The sequence below is a fragment of the Neovison vison genome, chromosome X, assembly GCF_020171115.1.
Source record: "Neovison vison isolate M4711 chromosome X, ASM_NN_V1, whole genome shotgun sequence".
Classification (NCBI taxonomy): Eukaryota; Metazoa; Chordata; class Mammalia; order Carnivora; family Mustelidae; genus Neogale; species Neogale vison.
The window spans coordinates 112,090,794-112,118,196 of record NC_058105.1 but is presented as its reverse complement, the minus strand read 5'-3'; the positions used below and the strand labels follow the sequence as shown (position 1 = coordinate 112,118,196).

Sequence of the window (27,403 nt, the reverse complement as noted above, 5' to 3'; positions counted from 1 at the left end):
ATCAAACATGTTATTTGCAAATGTCTTCTCCCATTCTGTAGTTTGTCTTTTAGCTTTGTTGATTGTTTCCTTTGTTGTGCAGGAGCTTTTTATTTTGATCATGTCCCAACAGTTTACTTTTGCTGTTTCCCTGGCCTCAGGAGACGTATCTAGAAAGAAGTTGCTGTTGCCTATGTCGAAGAAGTTATTTGCTTGTGTTTTCTTCTAGGATTTTAATGTTTTCATTTCTCACATTTAATTCTTTCGTTCATTTTGAATTTATTTTTGTGTGTGGTGTAAGAAAGTGGTCCAGTTTTCATTCTTCTGCATGTAACTGTCCCAATTTTCCCAGCCCCATTTATTAGAGAGACTTTTTTCCCAATGCATATTCTTTCCCACTTTGTCAAAGATTAATTGACTATATAGTTGTGGGTTTGAAGAGCAAGATTAATTTATCTATATATTTGTGTTTTTTAATCACACTTAGAGTTTTCAAGTATTTTTATCAATGAGATTTAAATGTGTTATGTAAGAAAACTTTTGTCTTCAAGTCTATTAATTTTGTACCATCACACTATAAAACCATACTGATGGTAGTTTTTCATTTGATTCCTTTGGACTGCATAGTTATATATAAATAAGTATAATTTCTTTTAAATAATTGTGGTTTGCATCGTATTATCTTACTTAATTACATTGGCTATAAATTCTCATGTAATCTTAATAATACTGTTATTGGGTGTACTTGTCTTTTGAGAGAGTGTTAGGGAGTTGGTGGGGCGGGACAGAGGGAGAGGGAGGTTGATGATCTTAAGCAGGCTGCATGCCCAGTGCTGAGCTCTGTCCTGGGCTTAGACTCATGACTCTAAGATCATGACCTGAGGCAAAATTATGAGTCCGTTACTTAAGGGACTGAGCCATCCAGGCACCCCAGGGTGTCCTTGTTTTCATTGACTTTAGAAGGAATACTTTAATGTTTTATCTTAATTGAATCGATGTCTTTTTTTGTTATAAGTTCATACATCATTCTCCTATCCAAAAACATGTTGTGTAACATGCACTAGTTTAAGATTTGCTTATACTTGTGTTTTTTATAATTTATAAAATTGTTATAAAATTCACCCTTTAAAAATGTACAATTCAGTGGTTTTTAGTAAATTCAGAGTTGTGCAGCCATCACCACTAATTATAGGGCATTTTATCACCCCCAAAAGGAACCCTGTGTCCATTAGCAATCATGGTCACTAACTCCCACCCCTCACAATCACTAATCTACTTTCTATCTGTATGTATTTGCCTATTCTTGACATTTAATACATGATCTTTTGTTTCTGGCTTCTGTCACTTAGCATATTCTTTCCAAGGATCATCCATGTTGTAGCATGTATTTGTGTTTCATTCCTGTTGTGTTTTTTTAAAAAGATTTTATTTATTTGAGAGAGATATCCCATGTGCACAAGTGAGCATGAGCTGGGGGAGGGGCAGAGGGACAAGCAGACTCCCTGCTAAGCACAGAACCTGGATCCCAAGGTGGGGTGATGTGGGCTCTCTTCCATGGGCTCAATCCCAGTACCCTGAGATTATGACCTGAGCCAAAGTCAGATGTTGAACGGACTGAGCAACCCGGGCCCTCCATTCCTGTTGTATTTTTGTTTTTTGTTTTAGATTTTATTTATTTATTTGACAGACTGAGATCACAAGTAGGCAGAGAGGCAGGTGGGTGCGAGGAATGGAGAGAAGCAGGCTCCCTGTGGAGCAGAGAGCCTGATGTGGGGCTTGATCCCAGGACCCTGGGATCTTGACTTGAGCTGAAGGCAGAGAGGTTTGAACCCACTGAGCCACCCAGGCGCCCCTGTATTTTTTAACTGTTAGGAAAATAACCTTTCTGGGCTACCTGTCTGGCTCAGTAGGTACAGCATTGTGACTCTTGATCTTGGAATTGTGAGTTTGAGCACCATGTTGGGTACAGAGATTACTTAAAAATAAAACCTTTTAAAAAAATCTTTATATGGCGCCTGGGTGGCTCAGTGGGTTAAGCCGCTGCCTTCGGCTCAGGTCATGATCTCAGGGTCCTGGGATCGAGTCCCGCATCGGGCTCTCTGCTCAGCGGGGAGCCTGCTTCCTCCTCTCTCTCTGCCTGCCTCTCTGCCTACTTGTGATCTCTCTCTGTCAAATAAATAAATGAAATCTCTAAAAAAAAAATCTTTATATTATAGTGTAACAGGGTATTTTTTTTTAAAAATATATTTTTAAAGATTTATTCCACAAGTGAGTAGGAGCAGGGGGATAGGCAGAGGGAGAAGGAGAAACAGACTCCTCGCCAAGCCAGGGAACCCCATGTAGGGATGTGGGGCCTGATCGCAAGACCCAAGGAGAAGGCAGATACCTAACCCAGTGAGCTACCCCGGCGCCTCCTGAGTAGTTTGTTTTAAATAAAAAGTAAATGTTCCAGAGTATGGGAAATGAAAAGCCGACAAAAAAGGAGACATCCTGTCTAATTGTTAAATTATGACCCTGCCCAAACCTGGAGAGAATATAACATATTCGAGAATATAACATATAACGACATATAATAGAAATAGATGTTGAATTTCAACTTTTTTGGCATCTATTGAGAGTATTAGGATTTTCCTTTTTTGACCCATTAATTTGGGCCATTATTTGACTCCATCCTTGAATTCCAGAATAACCATAGTTTGTCAAGGTCTGTGTGTGTCTGTGTGTACATGCTTTTTACATGATGGATCACATTTGCAAACACTTCACTTTGGATTCATAATTAATCAAGTTTGTGGTTTGATTACATTATTTTAGTTAGGTTTTTTAAAAAATGGCAAGATTTTGTAAAAGAAAGAGAAAGCTTTCTCCTCTGTTCTGGCACTTTTTCCTTTATTCAAAAAAATTTTCCCACAATTTCATGGTGATTGGATTTTCCTTTAATGAATAAATAATGCTTTACACATTTCTCATTAATGTGCTAACAGAATTATAGGCTATTTCCTTACAAGATTTAAATTTTATTGTGTGTTTATCATTTCAAACTATATGTTTGTGCTTTCTCTCAGTCTCTGCCCCCCCCATTTTATATTATTATCTAGTAGTATTTTGCTCTCTCCCCAAACTCCTGAAAAGAGCCAGGTTTGGATTCTTTTGGTGAGGTATAAATTGACTGGCTCCCTAACTTTGCCCCAGAGAATGATGGTGGAATTAATGCTGCTGATACTTAACCTGGAGCTGATACTCAGTGGAGCATGCCACTGTTAGTCATATAAGAAGCAGGTGGTCCCTCAACACAGGGTTTATAAAAAAAAAAGAAAAAGAGGAGAAAGCAGGTGTGTTGCAAACCAATCCCTGTGGTGTCTAGCCTGGTCTTTTTTTTTTTCTTTTCTCTTTTTAATTATGAAAGGATTTAACAAGTTATAGGTACAAAACATACTACTAATTGCTTTAGCAAAAAATCAGTATAAAAACATTCCATGATTCTGCAACTGTGGATTTACAAATTTTGTTATGGGGCACCTGGGTGGCTTAGTTGGTGAAGCGGTTGCCTTCGGCTTAGGTCATGATCCCAGGGTCCTGGGATGGAACCCCACATCAGGTTCCCTGCTCAGTGGAGAGCCTGCTTCTCCCTGTCCCTCTGCCTGCTGCCCCCCACCCCCGCTTGTGCTCTCTGTCTCTGCCAAAGAAATAAAATCCTAAAAAATTTCTTTTTTGTTATAGTTGTTGAAAAGCCTGGCATTATATTTTTTGCCAGTATTTAACACATACAGAGAACATTCTTAGTGTCAGTAGAACCTTGTAAACCCAAAGTCCTGTATTTAGGAAAAGCCATAATAAGCAGCATGTGGTCATGTAGGTAAGGGAAAAAAGTAGGGTCAGTATTAGTTAAGTTATTGTGTTGGTGATTTGGCAAGACAGTAATTTTAAGACGTTTCATAGTTTAAGAATATTTAAAATAGCTTAAAAACTCTAAATCTTTAATACATGGTTCATATAACTAGTTGCCAGAAAACTAAGAAAAGCACTAGCTTGAATGAAGTAACATGAAAACAAGAATGCTTTAATCTAAAAAAAAAAAAAAAAAAAAAAAAAGGACCACCCAAATTCTAATGCATTATCAGAAAGATTTTCAAATATAAGGAGACATTACTCATTAAGAAGGAATTTGATAAGAAAAGTACTTAGTTAACTATGGGAATAATCAGTTGAAGAGATGAATTAAATGCCCAGTTTTGGGAAAGATGGCAAGTACAAGAAAAAGGAAAAGGGGAGGAACAGAGTTTCTAATAATACCAGTCTTTCTTCATCATGTACTGTATTTAACAGAGATTGACCTTTTAAAAATGCCGCCCCTCCACATGCAGTTTATTTCCATTAACTATTTCATGTACAATGTAGTTTAAATTAATCTCCAGTTCATAGTATGTCAGGAACCTGCTTTTATCACATCAGGTGTTTGACATTTTCCCACTCCAGTACACCTGCAACTAAAGACAGAATACTTCATTAGAGGAAATATGTGAGTAGGATTTCTGTTCAAAATCTCAGTAAAGACTAATAAACTATTTAAAAATTATTTTTCAGGACAAAATCAAGAAGAGTGATCCAAAGTGAGTTTTTATACATTATATTTTTTTAACTGAAGTGTAGGTGACATGCAGTGTTACTAGTTTCAGTGTATTATATATTATTGTATATGTGGTACAGTATATTAAAATGTAGTGACTCAACATTTATATACCTTATGAAGTAATCACCATGATAAATTTAGCTACTATCTGTCACTGTACAAAGTTTTTACAGATTATTAACTGAATTCCGTATTCTGTACATTTTACCTATCTTACTTAATTTATAACTAAAAGTTTGTACCTTTTACATCCCTTCCATTTTGTCCATCCTTCTACCCCTTACGGTAGGTTGTTGTGTAATGAACCTGGATTGACAAATTATTAAGTGAATTATTAAATAGCAATATTTTCATATGCTTTACATATGAAAAACTAGTTAGAAAGGATATGCATTTCCTAACATCGAGCTACAGACTTAAAGGCATTTAAAAACTCCAGTGCTTGGTGTTGACGGCACATCAGCGCATCTAGGTTCAGAGGGTCCTTTGGCAGCTCTAAGTCTGAGCATGAATAAGGGCTTTAAATAAGGCATTAAGAAGACTTGCCATTTTAGGACCAGATTTTAATAGATTTTGCAAGTTCAAGCTCTTAGACTTTAAACAAAACGGTGAAGTTATTGATTGGCTCGGTTTGGTTCTATGGAAAAAACTAATCTGTAACAAAAGCTTGGCATTGAAATTTTGAGCAAGTGTACAAAAGTTCCGAGTAGGGCAAGGCAAGGAAGGACGACAGGATTTGGGTATTCACAGCAGCAAGCATTTCTCTTCCTCTTCTTATCACAGAGGGTGGGCAAGGTTGTTTGAAAATAAAATATATTATTCTTCAGGAATGGAATTTGAGATAAAGCTATTAGATTAATATTGTTAATTATATACATCTCTTTCCTTAGTTTTTTTTTTTTAAGATTTTATTTATTTTAGAGAGAGCACTCACAGGAGAGCAGGGTGAGAGGCAGAGGGAGAGGGGGGACAGAGAACCCCAAGCAGGCTCTGAACTGAGGGTGTGGAGCCCAGGGTGGGACTGGCTTGATGTCACGACCCTGAGATCGTGACCTGAGCTGAAACCAACATTTGGATGCTTAACTGTGCCACCCAGGCGCCCCTCCTTAGTTTTTGAGTATTTGATCTGTCAAGTGTTGGTAAGAGTTGTAACTTGCCACTACTATTAATTTTTTCTTTCTGTCTCATAGTTTTATTGTTTTTATATATTTTCATGTTTTATTTGACACATGCAAATTCTTAATGATTTCAAATTCAAGATAGACTAGAGAACACACACATTCTACTTTTTTTCCCCCCCTTTGAAAATCATAATGAAGAAGCAGAAAAATTCAGAGAAATAAAAAAAATCTGACAGGTATGCCACTTGTCATCCAGAATATGACAAATTTCTGGTTGAATAAAGCAATTGGGAATCAAAAAATGGCAGTACCATAGGGAGCTTAGTGAACCTGTAGCCTTTTTCAAAAAGTTGGAAGGACCATCCAGAAATTTCATTCTGCATTATTCCTAATCTCAGAAGCAGGGATGTCTGAAAGAGCAAGCTGAGGTCACAGCCAGTTAATTAAGGATATGGAAAGCTAAATCATTTACCTATGAGTATAGATATCTTCTCATGTGGTTTTCCTCCTGAGATAATGCCTCTGATTTACAGATTGTCCATAGGAAATTCCAATGTGGGTACTGTGGGGAGAAAGGGACAGTGCTTTAGGTAGCTTGTAGTTAATCTGAGGGTTATTGGACCTCCCGTACCTGGAAGATGGGATGCTTGTCCCTCATTAAAGGAAAGCCTGGCTATTTACATGGTTCTTTTCTCTCCCTTGGCCTCATCCTTCTAGACTATAGAGCTTCAATGTGGTCATAATTTAGATTCATTGCTAGGCATATAGGGATTCTCACTTGAGCTGAGGAAATACAATCCAGTTATCAGAATGTAACTTTAGTCTTGACCTTCATCTACAGATATTAATTGACAGTCTAGAAGAATCATGCTTTTGAGGAAAATCAGTCTGAAAGAGACACCAAATCTAAACACTTAAATAATGAGACAGCAGAGGAGACAGTTTAATTTAGAATATAGAGTTAACTTCAGATCTTCAGAGATATTTGGGAAGATACTGTATCCACCAAAAAAAAAAAAAACAAAAAAAAAAGAAAAGAAAAAGAGAAAAGATTGCTGTGAAAAAGAAGCTAAATCTATTTTGATCTTAAAATATGACCTAAAAACTCAGTTGACGGAGTAAAGATCAAATTAGCTAGCTTAGAGAAAAGAGTTTAGGGGTTTTTAGAATGTAGTTGAAAGAAAATATGAAAGAAAAAGCAACATGGAGGTTAGATTTAGGAGTCCTTACATCATATAATAGAAATTCTAATATGAATGAACAGAGAAGATGGGAGGAAATATAAAAACAACAGAAGAAAATTCCTTGAGTTCAAGAAGGGCTCAGGTTTTTTTTTTTTCTTTTGAAGCGATCTCTATGCCCAACACTGGGCTCGAACTCATGACCCTGTGATCAAGAGTCCCACATGTTAAGACTGAGCCAGCTCAGTGCCCCCCAGAAGGGCTCAAGTCTTTTAATTGGAAAAGCCCCATTGGGTTCTGGATGTAAGAAATCAGAGCTTTGTAGAGAGGTAGCAGTGAAAATAAAGAGGACTTGACAAAAATTTAAGAGTGGCTAGCTTAGAGGCAAACTTAATTTAAGGGCTGAATTGGTAAGAAGAGTGAAATATAATTCCATTAGATATCTGAAGAAATAATGGCCAACTTTGAACAACATGGGGTAAAAATTAGAAATGTAGCTTAAGAGGGAAGATATTAATTAGACTTTAAATGTAAATTTTCACCAGTTCCACTTTTGCTCTAAGAAAAATCTCAAGGGACGCCTGGGTGGCTCAGTTGGTTAAGCAGCTGCCTTCGGCTCAGGTCATGATCCCAGCGTCCTGGGATCGAGTCCCACATCGGGCTCCTTGCTCAGCGGGGAGCCTGCTTCTCCCTCTGCCTCTGCCTGCCACTCTGTCTGCCTGTGCTCGTTCTCTCTCCCTCTCGCTCTCTGACAAATAAAATCTTTAAAAAAAGAAAAGAAAAATCTCAAGAGTATGTAACTTGATTTCAGGGTCTCAAGTTCGAGCCCCATTTGGGGGTAGAGTTTACTTAAGAGAAAGGAAGAAGAGTTCTCTTAGAAACAGATCTGCTTTTTGCCTTTCCTGCAGCTTGAGCAATTCCATTTGCTGTGTACAGTACAGTTTGGTTCTCTGAGTTTGACTTAGGGAGAGGAACTAGGGTTGAGCCATAAAATTAAAAGGCAGTGAGTTTTGGGGAGGCCAAAAGCAGAAAAGTAATTCTTGTATGTGTAATAGCTGCAGAAAGCAAAGTGAATATGTAAGAATCCTGTTAACTTGCTCAAGAAGGGAGATCATTACAATGTCTAGGCATCAAGAGATCCAAGATGGAAATATATTCCTTACCCTAATTTAAGGTAGATAAATGCCCTTGCTATACCTTTTAACTTGGTATGGTATTTTTACTGCTTTATTTTAAAGAATGGAAGAAAGTTTTTGTCAATTTTTTGAGTTTTGCTCAACCCATTATTTCCCTTAAAACTGTGTTTTTCTCTTGTGAATTCTTCCACACCATGGTCAGGATCATGATTTTTGCAAGTGGGAAGGGACTGTTTTATTGACCTTGAGGTGAGAATGGGGTCACAAGTATTTTTGAGGACATTTGGTAATCAGACAAAATGTTGGTATGTGTTCACCTAAATGGTTAAGAGTATTGGTTCTCTGAACCATTCTGCTTATTTGCCTCCAGATTCAACTCTGGGCTTGGTTTTTGCAGCAATGGCCAGGGGCAATTTCAGTTATGTTATTAGTGCACATTTCCCCACTCTTAGTTTTTCCTAATCCTGAGAACTCTAAGTAGTTTCTGTTCTAAGAACATTGGTTTCATTCTGATTATCAGAATTACTTCTAACCACACAGGGGTTACAAAGTTGAAGGATAGTCCTCTCCACTTGAAGGTACAAAACGTGTTTTTTCCTGATGTGAATTTTGTAATGACAAAATCGAATGAAAAATAATCAGTCAAAACTGTTTAATAATTACTGCTCACCTATGTCAAAAATAAGGTGAGTGGATACCCACCACTTGGGCCAGTATATCTGTTAGAAAATAAATGGATAGGATGTAAAATGATGGGAGTAATGGCTAATAAGTCTGTTGTGATGGCTGGGGTTAATATTTTCGAGCAGCTGCCATGTTGGGGAACTGCAAGCTTTCTGAGCAAGGGTCAAAGCGGTGCTTGGGAGGATCAGTGTGCAGCAGATGTGACTTGCAGGACCGCCTCCTCAGGACTTGGCCCCAGCCCTCACACGGAACATGCTTCCTCGTCATTTGTTGTGGGAGTGGCAGAAAGGCCTGTGGAGAGGCTATTTTCATCCCCCCGTTCCCGCGGCGGGGGCGGGGGCGGGGGCGGGGCGCGGTGGGGGTGGGCGGTGGGAATCAGGAAATACGAAGCTCACAGGAAGCTCAGAGTAAGCGGTGACGCTGGGAATAGAGAGGGCCAGATTCCTGAGAAGTTGTGGAGAAGAAACGGAGAAGGTCTGACAACCTGACTGAATTTAAGCAGGGAAGAAGGAAAAGGCCATAGTGGTCATGTCAGGAGAAAGCAGGGTTCTGTCCTGATGAAAATGTTGCGCAGGCAGTCTGGTGGAAGTAAGTGTTAGGGCTACCCCGAGTATGTGGATTTGGGGACTCATCTTTGTTACATGGCAGTTGAAACTGTGGAATAAAAAGAATAAAAGAGGGCTGATCTTCTGGGGGCAAGGCTGCAGTAAGGAGTGGGGAGGCAGAGGAACCAGCAGTTGGCAAGGTGGGAAGAGAAATGAGAGAAGGAGAGAATTCTGGAATCCAGGGGAGTGATTATCTGTCAAATAGTAAAGCCAAGAAGGATGAATACCCAGTAAAAGAATTTTTAGTGTGCAGGTTGAGAATTCTTAGAGCTGATGGGATTGGGTTTTGTAGGGAAACTGGAGAGAGGGCCTTAATACCCTAACCTATTTATTGGCCTCTTAATTGGCTTAATTTTGGAAAGTAGTATGCCATTATGTTTAGAAGATTAATTTACTGTTTATCATTTTGTAATTACATTTTTAAGGGGGGGAGAAGAGAAAACATTATGGTCAGAAATGATTTTATTATATTTATTTATTTTTATTTTCTAAAGAATTTATTTATTTTTGAGAAAGTGAGAGAACACGAGTTGGGGGGCCAGAGGGAGAGGGAGAAGCAGACTTCCCACTGAGCAGGAAGCCTGACAGGGGGCTTGATTCCAGGACCCAGGACCAACTGAGCCACCCAGATGCCCTGCCAGAGGTGATTTTAATGTGGAGAGAGCAGTTGACAAATTATTTAAAGCGTGTATATTTTCCATTTTTCATAGTTGAAAATTTTTTTGTTCCTTTTAATTCGAAGCAGTTTGAATAAATAACACAAAACAGGTCCTTCTTTGAAAATGACTATGTCTCAGAGATGACATGTTGAAAATCATTTATTATATTAATGTTATTTCAGTTTTTCATGGATGTTTAAGAACTATTTATATGTATGTTTAACATCTGAAAATAAGTTATGTAAAAATAAATATTGCAACAAGTAAAATCAGAGTAACAGGATAAAAGTGCTGTAGAAATTCAGAGGAAGGAGAGATTATTTTCGTGTGTGTGTGTGTGTGTGTGTGTGTGTGTTTGAGGGGATTTGGGGAGAAGGTCTAAGCAGAGTTAATAAGGGAAAGGAGTGCCAGGTAGAGGCAACCCTGAGCTCATTGTAGAGCTGGGATCTTAGTGGGGACATGGGACATTTTTGTTTGGCTGAAGTGTGTTCCTGAAGTCCTCGGGGGAGGTGGTTTAAGGGAAGGTAGGGGAGAGAGTGATGGAAAGATAGTTTGGGGCTGGAATTCAGAAGATGGCAGGAGTGTGAACTTTATTTGGAAGCAGCAGGAAGCCATTAAATATTTTTCAACAGAAGAGTGACATCATCTAGGTGAATCTTTAGAAAAATGACTCTTGGGGCACCTGGCTGGCTCATTCACCATGTGGGACTCATAATCTGGGGGTTGTGAGTTTGAGCCCCGTGTTGGTTATAGAGATTACTAAAATAATAAACTTGAAAAATTTTGTACTTTCTGTTATTTGGAATTTTAGTAAGAGGCATTCAGTACTTATATCCCCAGCAAAAAATGATAAATGTAAAAGAAAAATGCATCTAAATAGTACCATTCAGGCTGGATTAGAAAGTGAGAAAGTAGATAAGGAAACCAATGAGGGAGGAGGTTTATGCAGTATTTACATTACATTGTGAATAAACCACAATCCTTTATTAGTAATTAGTATTAAATGTGTAGTATTTAATTAGTTAAGATTTTCATTTTTTAAAGATTTACTTATTTTAGAGAGAGTGAGAGCGTCTGTGCGTGAGCAGTGAGGGGGCAGAGGGAGAGGGAATCCTCCTGCTGACTTCCCTGCTAAGTGCGGAGGAGCCCAGTGCAGGGCTTGATCCCACAACCCCAAGATCATGACCTGAGTAGAAACCAAGAGTCAGCTGCTCAATCGACTGAGCTACTTAGGCGCCCCAAGTTTTTTTTGTTTTTGTAAGTTTGGGCTTAAGTAGAAAAAAGGGAGCATTAAGGTCATTGGGTTGTCATGTAAAAACCCAAGGCAAGTAAGGTTCTATAGCTGGGTTTCAGAAAGGTCTAGAACCAGGAGCTAAAAAGCTTTTGGTAAACCTCCCTTCCCTACTCCCTCTACTTTATTTCTCCAGGCATTCCCTGGATTCTTTTTTATTTTTTTAATATGTAAAACTTGTCTCACTCATCTAACCTGAAGTTGGAAAATGGCCTTCCTCATGTCCTGTGTTACAGCCAGGGTTGGTAGTGGTGGGGAGAAGACCTTTGTTCAAGGTTTCAGATTGTCAGGGATAAGACTTTGATTTTATTATGCTCACAGATGAACTTGTGTTTACTTTTTTTTACCTAGTGCCAGTCAAATGTGGCCTGGAGAGCATAAGTACACTGTGGGAATTTACTTCTCTAGATTGGAGGGTCAGTTAAGAGGGGTCAGCGTAAGTTAGGCAGAATGCCCGAGGGGTGGTTTTTTGTTTGTTTGGTTTTTTTTAAGATTTTACTTATTTATTTGACAGAGATCATAGGTAGGCGGAAAGGCAGGCAGAGAGAGAGGGGGAAGCAGGCTCCCCGCTGAGCAGAGAGCCAGATGTGGGGCTCGATCCCAGGACCCTGAAATCATGACCTGAGCTGAAGGCAGAGGCTTAACCCACTGAGCCACTCAGGCATCCCAGATAAATTTTTGATAGGTGTTCATCTCTCATGTAATTTCGAATGTTTCAGAAATGTAAATGTCATGATGAGATTTTTAATACATGATATTAAAAAAGTAATGCTTGGTTTACTTTTTTTTTCTGATTTAGGAACTGTGACTGATGAGAATTAAAGGCCATGGATGAAGATGGACTTGAATTACAACCACAAGAGCCAAACTCATTTTTTGATGCAACAGGTATAACTTGGGTTGTTGTGCTTCCCAACTACCAGATTTGGAGTTGGCTATCAAGTGGACAAATTGCTAGACTCTCACATTGATACTCACACTTGGGTATATTTTTATCCTGTCACGCCTACATTTGTTAAAATGAGCACATCATTATTCCTGTCCTTAAAAATGTCCTCACAACCAGCATTCGTGGTCTTCTCCATAACAGCAGCAGTATCAAAACGCGGGTGCTCCCTTCGGTTACTCGCATCTTGCCGAGTTACAGTGCTGAGTCCGGTTATTTCTCCCTTTGAAAATGTTCCTTGCTTACATCTCTTCATTGGACTTCCTCCCCAATAGACGTTCTCTGTTGTCTCATTCTTAGTCTTTAGTAACTTTTAAATTCTTTTCCTTACCCTTAGTCTCTCTTGTCCAGCCCACCAATTAGAATACTGATCAAAAAAATAACGTGGATTGTATCATTTCTCTCTTTTCCATTACCCTGAAGGTAAAATATAAGCCCCAGGCCCTTCACGTTCTGCCCCTGTCCTGCTTTTACAACCGTGTCTCTCACAGGGTGACAAAAGGAGCCCTCTGCTTCGGGAAGATGGAGTCTTCCCTCACTCTCCAAACTCCAAGGACGATGAAATTCATGAAGTTCTAAAAATAGGAAAAAAAAAAATGTATTTACAGTTTCAGGTTACCCATGATTGCAGTTGTGTAGCATTGTACAATGATTATGCTAGGTTTTATAATGTAAAATGGTTTTTTATTCCACTAGCTAGCCACCCTTTTAAATAAAATGTTGACTGGTTTTCCATTGGACTTAAAATGGTCATATTGCAGTATATTAAAGAAATAGTGATTCACTTTATCAGGAAGTTAAATATTAATAATTTTAAATTTTAATTTTTCCTTCAATCCTCTTTAATCTCTAAATCCAGTGGGAGTATATTTATTTTTCTTAGAATAGTCTTTTAACTTACATTTGGTAACTTCAGTTTGATAATGATAAATGCAAAGGTATAATTCTCTCGTCATTAGAACATGAAGTAGAATTAATGTGCTTGCAAGAGAGACTAAGCTCTTTGGAGAAAAACACACACTATTTAGTAGCTTAATCTTGCCACGAGTGAGCCTGGGTCATTGGCTAAGTGGTAGATTGAAGGGCTGTTGCATTTCAGCCCTGATTGTTAACACTTACGGTGTTTGTTTATCTTTGAGCAAGTCACTTAATCTGTCAGGGCCTCCATTTTCATGTCCTAATAATAATGAAACCTCTCATTACAGTTTTTCAGAATACTTCCCATACATTCCCATTTGATCATCACAACAGTCCTGTGAGGTATGCATGGCAGATACTACTGTCCTCATTTGACTGATGAGGAAACCGAAACTCAGAGGTTAAATGACTTGCCCAAGGTCACAAAACGAACAAGTGTCCAAACTGTATTCTCTGATTTAGATTTTATAACCGGTCTTCTTGCCACCAAATGCTCTCATCTTCATGTCTGTGAAATGGAGATTACAATGATCTTTTGCTGATGTTAATATTGAGAATATGGAAGATAAATGAGAATAAAGCATTTTGTAGAAGTTCTATAGAAATTAAAGCAAACATACTCTGTATTATTTCTAGATGTGATTAAAATGGATATTAACTGGCTGTAAGATTTCCTACATCTTTTTATTGATTTTTTTTTTTTTTGGCCCTTGTTAATAATTCTTTGTTAAACAAAGCCATATGTCTCTGAGGACCTGGCCAGTGACACACAATCGTTGAGTTAGGCAGCTGCTTGGACTCAGCCTGGTTTGAGTCACTTCCAGAAGCACCAATCAACAGAATAGCATTTTAGGTTAAGACTTTTATAAAACTTTGCTTTTCTCTAGACCAGGATCCAAGATACTGAATTTGTTTTCTTTCATCCTATGTTTTTGGCATGGATATTTGATTTTGATTCCCATTTGTGGCATTCGTTCAGATTAATATTTATGGAGCACCATAATTGTGCGCACTGTGTGATCTTGGTGAAGTCATTTAATCTCAGCGGGGCTTCAATTGATTCAACCCTCTACCTTTATTCCTTAATTGCAGAGTGGACTAGAGTAAGGTTTCTTATATTTTGAGGAGCTGCCTGGGGGATTGGGTTATGGGGGGACAGCAGGAGGCTGGGTGGAGACCGAATACTCTGGTGAAGTTGGGGCAGGCACCATTCCAACTAACCTTGGCCTCCACCACTCCAGAGCAGCTGCACTTTTATGCATCTCATCTGTCCACAGAGACTCCTTAGCCAGTTGTCTTTTCTCTGTAACTGTGGCCTCCTAGCCCTCTTCTCATTTATGCCCTGATCCTTTTATATCCTAGATTCAGAGGATAATTTCTAAATTTCCACAGTCATAAATGGAGGGTATTGGTGAGATACTGTTCTAGAACAAAGGGGGATAAAAATGGAAGGGGTGAAAATAAAAGAGATACATGGGAGAGGTGGAAAGATGAAAAAATATGAGCTGAGGAGAAAGAGATGGAACAAGAAGGAAAAATAGATGAAAACATACATAATGAAGGAAAATGGTGTATTTGTCGCCTTAACTTGCATTACTTATTTTTATAATCATCCCTTAAGTACCTTTGTATATGGGATTAACTTTAGTGAGCCTAGAATTTTACTTTGATGATTTTCTGTGTGTGTGTGTGTGTGAGAGAGAGAGAGAGACTGTCTCGGGTGCCTTGTTTTCCTGTATTTCCTTATGTGTCAATTGATTTGGGATGAGAGTAAAAGTTCTTGTATTAAAAATTTATGTTTCTCGTATGATTCAAAGATAGATTCCCTCTTTGATCTGTGTTAGTGTTTGAGAAAACTGAGGAGCTAGTCTGTTTTACTGGTAGGAACTAAATAGTTTCTACATTATTTGAGGTAGTCATGCACACCTACATGTAATTTGTGATTTCAGTTTTGTTTTGTTTTTTTTTTAAGGAGCTGATGCTGCACACATGGATGGTGATCAAATTGTTGTGGAAGTACAAGAAACTGTTTTTGTTTCAGATGTTGTGGATTCAGACATAACTGTGCATAACTTTGTTCCTGATGACCCAGACTCAGTTGTGATCCAGGATGTTATTGAGGATGTTGTTATAGAAGATGTTCAGTGCCCCGATATCATGGAGGAAGCAGATGTGTCTGAAACGGTCATCATTCCTGAGCAAGTGCTGGACTCAGATGTAACTGAAGAAGTTTCTTTAGCACATTGCACAGTCCCAGATGATGTTTTAGCTTCCGACATTACTTCAGCCTCAATGTCTATGCCAGAACACGTCTTGACGAGTGAATCCATACATGTGTCCGATGTTGGACACGTTGAACACGTGGTTCATGACAGTGTAGTGGAAGCAGAAATCGTCACCGACCCTCTGACAACGGACGTCGTTTCAGAAGAAGTACTGGTAGCAGATTGTGCCTCTGAAGCAGTCATAGATGCCAATGGGATCCCTGTGGACCAGCAAGATGATGACAAAAGCAACTGTGAGGACTACCTTATGATTTCCTGTAAGTCTTGGGGTACCGTGATTGTCAAAGGTATTTTTGAAGGCTGTCTTTCCTAACTTACATCAGGGGTGAAATTTTTCTTCTATAAAATTAAAGTAAATCTCATAGATCTACCTGCATTGTTTCAGTTTGGAGCCTATAAGATAACCCAAAATTAAGAAAAGTGAAATGGTGCAGAGTAAAGAGGCATTTCTCTATAAGGACACAATAGAAAGATGAGAGTTCTTCAGTCTAGAAAGACAAAGATGGAAAGGAGTAGAACTGAACTTTCTGAAATCATGAAGGATGTGATTAGGCTGTTATGAGCCTTTATTAGAATTAGGAATCCTCTTGAAACTAAAAAGGAGTTCAACTTGGAAAAAAGTATATAATCAAACTGACATTCTTGTATATGGATGCACAGTGCTACTTATGTACTACTTACGTACTTACCCTACTTACATGTGAAATGCTATTTCTATAACAGCATGGAAAAGAGCTCTGGCAGAGTATTGAAACTTTAAATGATTCCAAAACGTGATTTCAAGTACGATGGACTCATAGTAGGTTATTGAAGAAAGTAAGGTGTTTTGGAACACACTTGAACATTTCTAACTTAACGTCTGGAAGGATAGCTGTATCTTTTTACAACCTGTTTCTTGGTACCACTTTCAAAGATAAAGTCCTCAATTGGATAGACCACAGTTCTGACCCAGTATGGGGATTCTTGGGCCTTTAGGAACTAAACGTCAAGCAAAGACTCACAGACTATTTGCTTATATAAATTCACAAGACTGTTTGCTTTGCGTGAATACCTGTTACAATAGAGGAATTTCACATAACATATATTGGAGTCCACCAGCATTTTAGGAAATACCTTTTAAAAGCTCCCGATTTTGGAAATTGAGAATTCTTTGTGTGAAGAGGAAGAAAACGCCTTCATTGAACACATGTGTTTGGTTTCCCTACTCTGTGTTAGACATTGTTGTAAGTAGTGCAGATATGGATAGGTGATAAATAAAAAAAATACATAAAACCATTGTTGCTAGAGAGCTCACAGCCTATTGCAGGAGAGAAAGAGAGATTGCCCTGTGATGCAGAGACATGACCAAGTTGCTGTGGAGACAAGGTGGAGTTGCCGACCTGAGCTCAAGGACGAGTTCTAGTTTTTACCAGGTGAAGAAGGGCACGAGTTGGGAGACATTCCAGGCAAATTGTATAGTGTGTTTAAAAAGAAAAAAGAAAAAAAAAAAAAAAGTCCTGGCTGTTGCTGGGAATGATGGGAGCTTTAGGAGGTACTTGTATATCTTTGGGTACTTCTTAGTGAATTCATTAGAACAAATTTCTTGAAACAGAATTGCTAGATCAGAGGATATACACATTTATAAGTCCGGTGATATTGCCTCAGTATTCTGCCCAATAATAATTCCCCCACCAGGTTTATGAGAAGATCCATTTCCCTACACAACTGACCAACATGGTATTATTTTCCTTTTTAGTTTCTGCCAATCTCACAGGGAAAAATATGATAGCCATTTGAAGTTTGAGTTTATTTTAGCAAGATAATTTTGATAGTGATACAGAATAAGAATAGATGAGGGAGAGACTAGTGGTGGAGGTTAGTTGAAATGGTTCATTTATGAGATAAAGAAGATCCTAAGTGCCTTCATAGGAATGGGGAGGAAAGGGGGAACTGGATTCAAGAGTTCAGGAAGTAAAATGAATGGGATTTGGTGACAGATTTAATAGGGGTGGGGAGCTGAGGGAGAAAAAAATTCATGGAGGAGCCTAAGATTTCTGCCTTGGGCAATTGGGTGCCTGGGCATACTGTTACCTGAGAGGTGGAGAGAATATGATTTAGGACCTGTTAGAAGTTAGAGTTGCTCTCTGGGGTCAATCTAATGGATGTTTTTTCTAAGCAGTTGCTAATAGGAATTTGCTGCCTTTTTTTTTTTTTTTAAAGATTTTATTTTTTTATTTGACAGAGATCACAAGTAGGCAGAGAGGCAGGCGGAGAGAGAGGGGGAAACAGGCTCCCTGCTTAGCAGGGAGCCCGATTCGGGGCTCTATCCCAGGATCCTGAGATCATGACTTGAGCTGAAGGCAGAGGCTTTAACCCACTGAGCTACCCAGGTGCCCCTGGAATTTGCTGCTTTTGAGAGGGTTTGTGGCTAGAGGAAGAAATTTGGGACAACAAAATACAGAGGGTATCCCGTGTGGAAATGGGTGGTGGTTCCTCAGAAAGTGCTTGCAGAATAAGAAGTATGGGTTCTTTAGATATTCATAAGTATATGGAGAGGAGCGCATGAAAATCAGGAGGTTTGGGGAAGTGGAGGAGAAAAATCTTTAGACCTTTTTAATACTGTTAAAGATGAAAAGAATTTCTAGAATGTCATCACTGAAAGGAGATAGTGGACCTGTTCCTTTGAGCAATTAGGAGGTCATTTGTGTCTTAATTAAAATAGTTTCAATACAGCATGGGGCAATGGAGAGGAAATAGAAGAGCTGAACGGTAATGGATTGAGAAGTTGGGAGATTGGGAGTCTTTAGTTTGTATGTCAGATGTGCCATTCAGTGTGAAAACACCATTTTGAAATACCACTACCAGATTTTCTGTTGTAAGACCAGGCAACCCAGAGGCAAGGCTGAAGAAAGTGAGGAGTTGGGTTCATTGTACTTGAGGAGGGCAAAGGGCAAAAAGGATCTGGTGAAATATTTAGGAGACAGCACTCTTGGTTCTCCTTGACTTCCCTTCTCATTGAAACTTGTTTGCTAAGGAGTAAAATGTATAACATTGGTTTGACCTGTAGCTTCATACTACCTCTTGCCTTCATTACTCTTTTAGGAAGTTCAGCCCTCCAGGAATGTCATTTAAAAAAAACCTCCCAAAAGTTGATTTAGTAAGGGTTGACATAGTATACTAGATTCTGAGGTGGAATGTTTGAGTCATCCATGTGTTAACCAAGTTGGTTTTTAGTTCTCTTTTAATCTGAGACAGCTGCCAGACATCCCTGATTTCTTTGCAGTGGTCTCCAGCCTCCTGGAGTTTCACTTTGCAGCTGTGTAGTCAAGATGCTATTTTGTCCAACATCAATTTGTACAATAGGGAAAGCTGGAGAAGATCTGGTGATGATGAGTCAGGCGCTGCCTTACGACAGCTGCGCGCAGCCAAGTATTCTCTGGGTGCCTCTGGTATTACCATGAGCGATGAGAAGTCACTCTTTCGATCTTGTTGACATGTCCCATGTCTTTTAATTAGAACAGTTAGAAGAGGAACAGGAGCTAGGTATTCTTTCTAATCCTAGATTCAACTTAAGTGTTGAAGTAAACTTTTTTTGGTAACAGCTTTGACACATGTAACAGCATGTAACACGTGCCAGACTGTTTGCCCATTGGAAGTGTGCAATTTGGTGGTTTTTAGTGTGTTCACTCACTTGTGCAGCCGTCATCAGACTTCAGTAACTTGTAGTTACCCCAGGGAGAAACTTCATACCCTTTAGCTATCAGTCCCATCAACCCTCTCTGCCCCTTCCAGATCTAAGCAACCCCTAATCTGCTTTCTGCCTGGATAGATTTGCCTGTTAGGGGTATTTCCTATAAACAGAATCCTGTAATACATGATCTTTATGACTGGCTCTTTTCACTTAGCAGAATGTTCTCAGCATTCATCCGTGTTGCAGCAGGTGTCAGTGCTTCATTCCTTTTTATTACTGAAGATTATTCCCATCTTTCTCGGTGTACGGGGTATATGTTTTAGTCCATTTGTAAGTTGTTTCTACTTTTTGGCTGTTGTAGCTATGATTTTAACATTTGTATTCAAGTTTTTGTGGACATACATTTCATATGTGGAATTGCTGGGTCATATGGTAACTTATGTTTACTCTTTTAAGGAAGTGCCAGCGTGTTTTCCAAAGGGGCTACACCATTTTACATTCCCACCAGCAGTGTATGAGAGGGTTCCAGTGTCTCCACACCCTTTGTAGCACTTGTGAATACTGTCTTTTTTTTTTTTTCCTTTTTTTATCCTAGCCATCCTGGTGGGTGGGAAGCAATATCCTGTTGTGGTTTTGATTTGCATTTCTGTGATGGTTAATGATGTCAAGCAGTTTTTCATGTGCTTATTGGCCTTTTGGATATATTCTTTGAAGAAATGTCTGTTCAGATGCCTTGCTCATTTTTAAATTGAGTTACTTGCCTTTTTATTATTGAGTTGAAAGAATTTTTTGTATATTCTAGTTACAAGTTCCTTACAAGATAAATTATTTACAGGTATGTTGTCCCATTCTGTTCGTAGTCTCCACTTCCTTGATAGTGTCCTTTGATGTACAAAAGCTTTAAATAATGATAAAGTCCAGTTTATATATTTTTCTGTTGCTGTGCTTTTGGTCTCATATTTAAGAAACTGCTTCCTCTTCCAAGGTTATGAAGATTTACACCTGTGTTTCCTTTTAAAGAGTTTTATAGCTTTAGTTCTTGCATTTAGGCCTTTGATCCATTTTGGGTTTATTTTTGTGTATGATGTGAGGTAGATAAGGAGCTAACTTCATTCTTTGGCATGTGGATATTCAGTTGTCCCAGCACCATTTGTTGAAAAAACAATTCTTTCCCCATTGAATGTCCTTGGCACTCTTGTTGAAAATAATTGACTGTAAATGTGAGGGGTTTATTTTTTGGACTTTTAACTCTGTTCCTTATACTAGTTCCTTATACTATGCTTATACTAGTTCCTTGCTGTCAAGAGTGCCTTGTGAATTTGCAAAATTTAGTATACCCTCAATGTTAAAGTTTAAATTTTTAAGTCCAGGCAGAAATGCATAATTCAGTTTTAAAAGGTGTAACACAATAAGTGATGGCGACATTGTATGTTCTTATGGAAGACACTGGTGCTTTGGGCATGCTTGCCTGTCTTACAGTAACATCAGGGGAAACAACTAATACACTTCTACAGCATGCGGTCCTTCTGGTCAAAAATTGAACACTTAGCCATAGAGCCTCTTTTCTAATGTCAACCTATATGATGGCTTCATTTCATTTCTATACATTTTAATAAAATATGTGCTCTCGGTTATTTTAAGCAGTTAAAATAGATAAATTAAGAAAAATTATAGCAAATAATTAAAACTTAGAACCCTTTAAACTAGTTTGGTTAAATGAAAGTATGTCATAATTTTTAACATGTGGATTATAAAATTGGAAATTTTTACTTTGTTCAGACCATAAGCTTAATAAAAGTTATGACAGTGAGTGTGGAGTAATAATACAGCTGTCTTCTCTCCATTTAGTTGGTTTTATACACTAAGGCTAAAGACGTTTTCACTAAGATAAAGTTGATTTCGAAATACTGTTTTCTACAGTATGTAACTGCTTGTATAAAAGCTGAGTGATAATAAATCATTAGATTGTTTAGTTCTTAACTAATGCTTCTTAAGCTCTTTTGGTTTGGTGGCATTTATATAATTTAAGTCCATTTGAGTTAGTATTTCAAGAAGAGCTCAGGTGCTAATGTGTGAAACATGTTCATCAGACCTATTTTTTAAATGACCCTTGAGTCAGTTTGCAGGTTTGTTGTTAATAAAGGTCACTTTTCAAGGGGAAAATATTTATGACTATATTTGTGGTTTGATTGTTACCAAGTCAAAATGGACAATTAAGAAAAAAAATTTTTGACTGAAGCTGTTTTATCCCAGGAAAGATTATAGATTTGTAACAAGTTGGTAACAATAAAAATAGGTAAGAGTAAACCTTCAATAAATAGTATTTGAACTTAGTGTATATTATTTTCTTTACACAACCTTATAAATGTTGGTGTTACCATTCTTCTTAACTTCCTGGGAAACAGGATCAGTTTAAGTAACTTGACCAAAGTTATACATCCAGCTGGCATTAGATTGAGGATGTGGAATCAAGTGTTTTATTCCAGTGTCTGCCCTCTACTCTCATATTGCCTTTCTTCGTGTGTGTGTGTATTTATATACATCGAGTATAAAGCTCCTACTACAAAGCAGTAGAGTTTGGCTTAAATACTGCTTATAGGTGGGTGGAGGAGGCAACTAGAATTCAGTGGTTCTTAAAATTTATATTATTTTAAAAATTTTAAAAATTTACAGTATTATTGAATACCCAGTTTCAGAAGTGTTAGGAAATAATTTAAGGGACTTAAACATTTTCTTACTTAACTCATAGTAGAAGCCACCAAGATGGCCTCCAAATCCTATTCTATTGTTTTTCTATCTAAAAAATAGATTTTTTTCAAATTTATGTTTAAATGAGGAAAAAGAAATCATACATAAACTGTTATTTTTACTTTTGCCCATATTTACTTTCCTTGCAACTTCATTCATTCAGAAACATTTCTTGACCAGCCACAATAAGCTAGGAACCTTGGTAGCTGTTAGAGATAAACAGTGCAAGTCTCTGGCTTTTTAGAGTCCAGCACACAATCCTAGAGGGAAGACAAACAGAAACAGATCATTACAGTTGATTGTGAAAAGATACAAAACTGAAAATACGAAGTATTTTGGAAGCGTTAAGGGCGGAAATGGGGTTGTGTGTGGATTTTTGGTATACTTCCGTGTGCTACGTGCTGTGAAAGCATTACAAACCAGAGTTCTGTGGAAGCTTGGTTGAAGACCCGAATCTCTGTATTTCATCTCTACTCCTAACCATTTCCTTCCCTCTCATAATTATTTTGGAGCAGATTCCATTCATCATTTCATTCATAGGTATTTTAGTATATATATCTGAAGGACAATGATTTTTTTTTAATGAAACAATATCATGGTCACATCTTTAAAAAAATCATTTGAGGTGAACTCATTTGAAAGACGAGTGGGTGGGTAAGGTGGGAGGAATGGAAGGAGGGAGAACGGCCTATTTAAAGGTAAAGGCAAGGAGATGTGAAAGATCTTGGAATGTTCCGAGACTTACTTGTTGGCGTGCAAATAATATCTTTGGCGAAGAAAATGGAGGAAATGGTGAGAAATAAGATAGACAAAACAGGCAGGGCCCAAATCATAAAGGCCCTTGAATGCACTAAGAGGCCCATTTTACCTTGTCAATGTGGGAAGCTATTAAAGGGTTGTAAGCAGATTAATAATAACATGGTTAGGCTGTTGGTTTGGAAAGATCATCCTCATGGCAGTGTTGAGAGCAGACAAGGTAAGAGTAAAATCAGAAACAAAAAGGGCACTATGGGAGGTTTTAGTATTTCAGGTAAGACACTGATGGTAGTTTGAAATAGCTCTATCAGTAGAGTTTGGCAGAAACTGCTTCATGACATGTTTAGGAAGTAGAATTTGGATTAAATTTAGGCTTGAGGAAGAGGGAGAGTTCAAAGCTCCCTTCCTGGTTTCTGGCTCGTGGGGCTGGGCAGATGGCGAAACCATTACCAGAGGAGGAGCACGTTTGGACACGCCGCAGATCCGTCCACAAGGACACGCCACAGATCACGTCCACCACGTGGACTGCCTGCATCCGTCCACGTGGTGCCCCTGGCCTTCCAGCTGAGGTGTTCTGACCAGATGGTCTGATGTTAGCTCCTAGTTAAGCACAACTTTTGGTCATAGTGGATAGCCAATAAAAAATGGTTCTGGGGGAGGGGAGCGCCTGGGTGGCTCAGTGGGTTAAAGCCTCTGCCTTCGGCTCTGGTCATGATCCCAGGGTCCTGGGATCGAGCCCCGCATCGGGCTCTCTGCTCGGCGGGGAGCCTGCTTCCCTTCCTCTCTCTCTGCCTACTTGTGATCTCTGTCTATCAAATAAATAAATAAAATCTAAAAAAAAAAAAGGTTCTGGGGGGAGGGAGCGCCTGGGTGGTTCAGTCGGTGAAGTGTCCAACTTGATTTTGGCTCAGGTCCTGACCTCGTGGTTGTAAGATTGAGCCCTGTGCTGGGGCTTAAGATTCTCATTCTCCCTCTCCCTCTGCACCTCCTCCCACAAAAGTGCTTCTGGGAATGAATGAGGAAATAAATCCAAACTTCTATGTTAATGCATAAACTCTGAAGGTTAATACAATCTAATGGTTTATTTACTGATTCTCAGGGCTGTTAGTGTAGGAGACATGGTAAAGTATTTGTTTTATTCCTTTGTTCTGTGGGCAGATTGTTGGATGTTTCTATATCTTACCATTATTTTTATTTACTCTGTCAGTTTTGTTTCTTAACTGTTTAATAAACCATAGTATACAATTTTAGAGTTTAAAAAATATATATCCTCATGGGAATGTTTCTGAAATGTGAGAAAAGTCTTATTTAGGGAAGACATATTTAATAAGCTTTAAGTTTGTTCTGATGAAATTCAAAAAGATTTCTGTTAATCCATCTAAAATTATTGTCTTTATTGTGGGCACTCTGAATTATCGGTTTAATGTTCAGTGTGGTTGTCAGTTGGATTTGTACCAAGGGTGAAGCAGTCAAGTAAGGCACATGTATTGTTGTCCTCCCCTCTCCCCACCAAAAATAAGACTGGGTAAAAAGTCTGTATCTTGAAGGCCTTAGAAGCAGTTGGAGCTTCAGATGAGCCTTGTGACTCTTATTTACTGTTCATCTGCTTGTGACCTAGACAAAATTGTCCAACAGCTTGCCCTTTGAACAGATCTGTGATTACTTTGTGGGATAATGGGGGCTGGGCAGGGGAGAGAGAAATGAGGAGAGAGGGAAAGAAAGAACATGCTTCAAGAAATTCTTCAGTGTATGGCAACAGTGTTAGAGTGAGCCAGCTTTCCATTTGGATGCCAGCCCAGCTGGTCATTAGCTGTATGATTCCGAGCAAATTTACTGATTTCTCTTTGGCCTTTGTTTTTTTATTTGTAAGATGGCAGTCCTTCTACCTGGCCTGTGGACTGGTTGGGAGAATTAGAGACCCTATGCAGCAGGCACCCAGGGCAGAGCCTGCCTGTCGGTAATGGCTAGTCATTATTGTCCACACGGAGTCTCTCCGTTAGTGGCATCACTAACTCTGGACTGGCTTTACTTAAGACCTTCCTGTTATCTGATCAGGGAATCCTTTGCTAAAGGCCCGCACAGGGTGAGATTGTGATAGACGTTCCTTTCTTTTTCCCCTGAATTTATAGTATTAAGAAATCCATTCTTGGCTAACTAGATTTGGTTAGCTATGTTTTAGACCAATTAGCCAAATATTTTTCATAAGTTCTGTCTCTGACATCATGCTAGAGCTCACTGTAACTTAGATCAGACACTTGAATGGCTCTGATCCTTTAATTCCCCTTCTATAGAATACGCTAATTTCATTAAATCTTTGAATGTCTCCAGGAAAGCTTCAGGAGGTAAAGGAGATAGATTACAAGTAATCCTCTGAAATCTTTTATATGCTATATAATGAAAATAAGATGGAATTTTAACCACAAAAAGAGGGTTCCTAAGGAGGAAGCTAAGAAAGGGAGACCCAAAAGTGAACTTGTAAGTATATTTATCTGCTAGAACATCTGCTTACTCAGCAGAATGCTTCCTGCAAGTTACTTAGTCTTAAGTGCTCAGGTTTCAAATCTATAAAATGGAGATAAAACACCTAAGTCATGGAGCTATTGTCATTGATATCATGATAAAATAGAGGGATACCACTGACTGCAGTGTCTAGGACATAACAGTTGCTCATGAGCTCAGGTATCCTTTTAAGGGGAGCTGCCCATCTGTGGTTATTTTTTTTTTTTCTTAGATTTTATTTACTTGTGAGAGAGAGAGAGAACGAGCCCAAGCAGGGGGAGCAGCAGGCAGAGGGAGAAGCAGGCTCCACAACGAGCAGGGAGCCCAATGCGGGACTTGATTCCAGGACCCAAGGATCATGACCTGAGCCGAAGGCCAATGCTTAACTGACTGAGCCATTCAGGTGTCCTTCGGTATTTTTACCTGCTCACACAGGAAACCTTAAGACATTAAATAATACCAAGTTTTTACTCTGTAGGGTTTTTTTTCTTTTTATTGGATTTTGGGTTTAGAGGTTTAAAGATTGAAATGATTAAGTAGTAGTAAGATGATTGGGCTTATCAGAGTAAGTTAGAACAGGTTCTTGGTTCAGAGAACCAAATTCTTTCTTCAGTAGCAAGACTGACTGTCGGGGTCTTCTGAAAAGGCCTGATTTCCCTCCATGATGTTAATCCTAACATTCACACTTGTTAAAACTTTAGAATAAAGATTTGTGTATTCAGACTGTCCCTTGAAATAAATTATTTAGGATGTAAAATCATCTTTATTTTTCTTTCAAAATTAACCTGTTTTAAGATCTATTAGGTGGCTAGCTTCTGGTTCTGCTCCATTCTGAAATAGTTGCTTTCTAGGTTTAATGTAATACAGACATTTTTCTGAAATTTTTCTTCTCTTATTTCCCCAGATTAATCCACTGTTTTATGGATTCCCTTGCCATCTTCTTTCTTGATTTACTCCCTTATTGTACTGGGCCACATATTGAAATAACTTCCTAAGGAGTATAGATTGTGTACTAAAATATTTTTATTCTACCCGTAAATGGGATTGATAATTTGGTTAAGTACAGAATTCTAGATTAAAGAGAATTTTCCTTGAGAACTTGTGTTGCTGTGTTTCAGTGTCACCTAGCATCTAGTGTTATAGTTTAGGAGCTTGATGTCATCTTGACTCTCATTCCTAAGTGTTTCTTTTTATTCTGAAAGCTTTAAGGATCTTTTTATCCCTCCTGGTCTGAAATACCATACATTTGTGCTTAGCTAGGTATAGGTCTTTTTTTGCACTGCGTTTTCAATAATGGTGAGTTCTTTGAATCTAAAGAATCTTCAGGTTTCTGAAATATTTTTATTTATTAATACAATATATTAATTGCAAGAAGAATCTCTGAAAGAAACAGAATAAGTATATCCCAACAATTGTCTGAACCTCTGTGTTCCATTATGATAGTCATTAGCCACATGTGGCTCATTAAATTTAAGTTTAATTAAATGAAAAATAAAATTAGGTGTCTATTGTCTAAGTTGCACCAACCACATTTCAAGTGCTGAATAACCACATGTAGCTAGTGCAGATAGAGATATAGAACATTTCCAATGTGATCTTTTTTAAAAGCCAAAGAGGAGATGCAGAAGTTCAAAGAATATATTATAAGACAGTAGAGGCATCTAGAAAATAAACTAACAAAATTCAAAAAGAAGCTGAGGAGAAAAATAAAAATAGAATCAAAATAAAAGCCACCATAGAAGCAAATATAAGAATAAATATGCCTCAGTAAATAAGCATGGGCAGAGGATCCAGCTTAAGGAAATCACAAAAATGAAATGGTTAAGAAGGAGAAGGTGCAAAAATGATTATGGAGAAGAAGGCTAGATACAGGAGACAGATAAAGGAGGTAGACACATAAGGGGAGTTCTCAAAGAAGGGAACAACCAATGAACTACAAAAATATTTATACTGGAAGAAATTTTCCTAAAATAAAGACTGGAATCTTTCACTGAATTTTCCTGAAATAAAGATCAAATCTTTCTTCTTTCAGGAAATTGATGGAATGATAAAACCAGCAAGTCATAATCATAGTGATGTTTAGTGAAATTTAAGGATAAAGAGTTGTAGGGACATCTACACAGAAATACTCAGTGTTTGAAGGGAGTGGAACAACTCTTCAAAGTTCTGAGAAAATGTAACTAAGAATTTTATACCCAGGGCACCTGGGTGGCTCAGTTGGTTGAGCGACTGTCTTCAGCTCAGGTCATGATCCCCAAGTCCCGGAATTGAGTCCCACATCGGGCTCCCAGCTCC

General features: G+C 38.4%; 1 protein-coding gene across 3 annotated transcripts in view; it reads left to right on the top strand.

The window, feature by feature from the left end:
- Window positions 1-27,403, top strand: part of ZFX (zinc finger protein X-linked) — a 52,137-nt gene that overhangs the window by 11,181 nt on the left and 13,553 nt on the right. For 2 of the 3 annotated variants that reach the window (XM_044235794.1, XM_044235795.1), the window contains exons 2-3: window positions 12,086-12,174; window positions 15,123-15,692. In XM_044235794.1, coding sequence (XP_044091729.1) covers window positions 12,114-12,174; window positions 15,123-15,692 — 631 coding nt within the window. In that variant the 5' untranslated portion in view covers window positions 12,086-12,113. Of the gene's footprint in view, window positions 1-12,085; window positions 12,175-13,437; window positions 13,493-15,122; window positions 15,693-27,403 lie in introns of those variants that run through there. The other variant, XM_044235796.1, reaches the window with a different exon arrangement.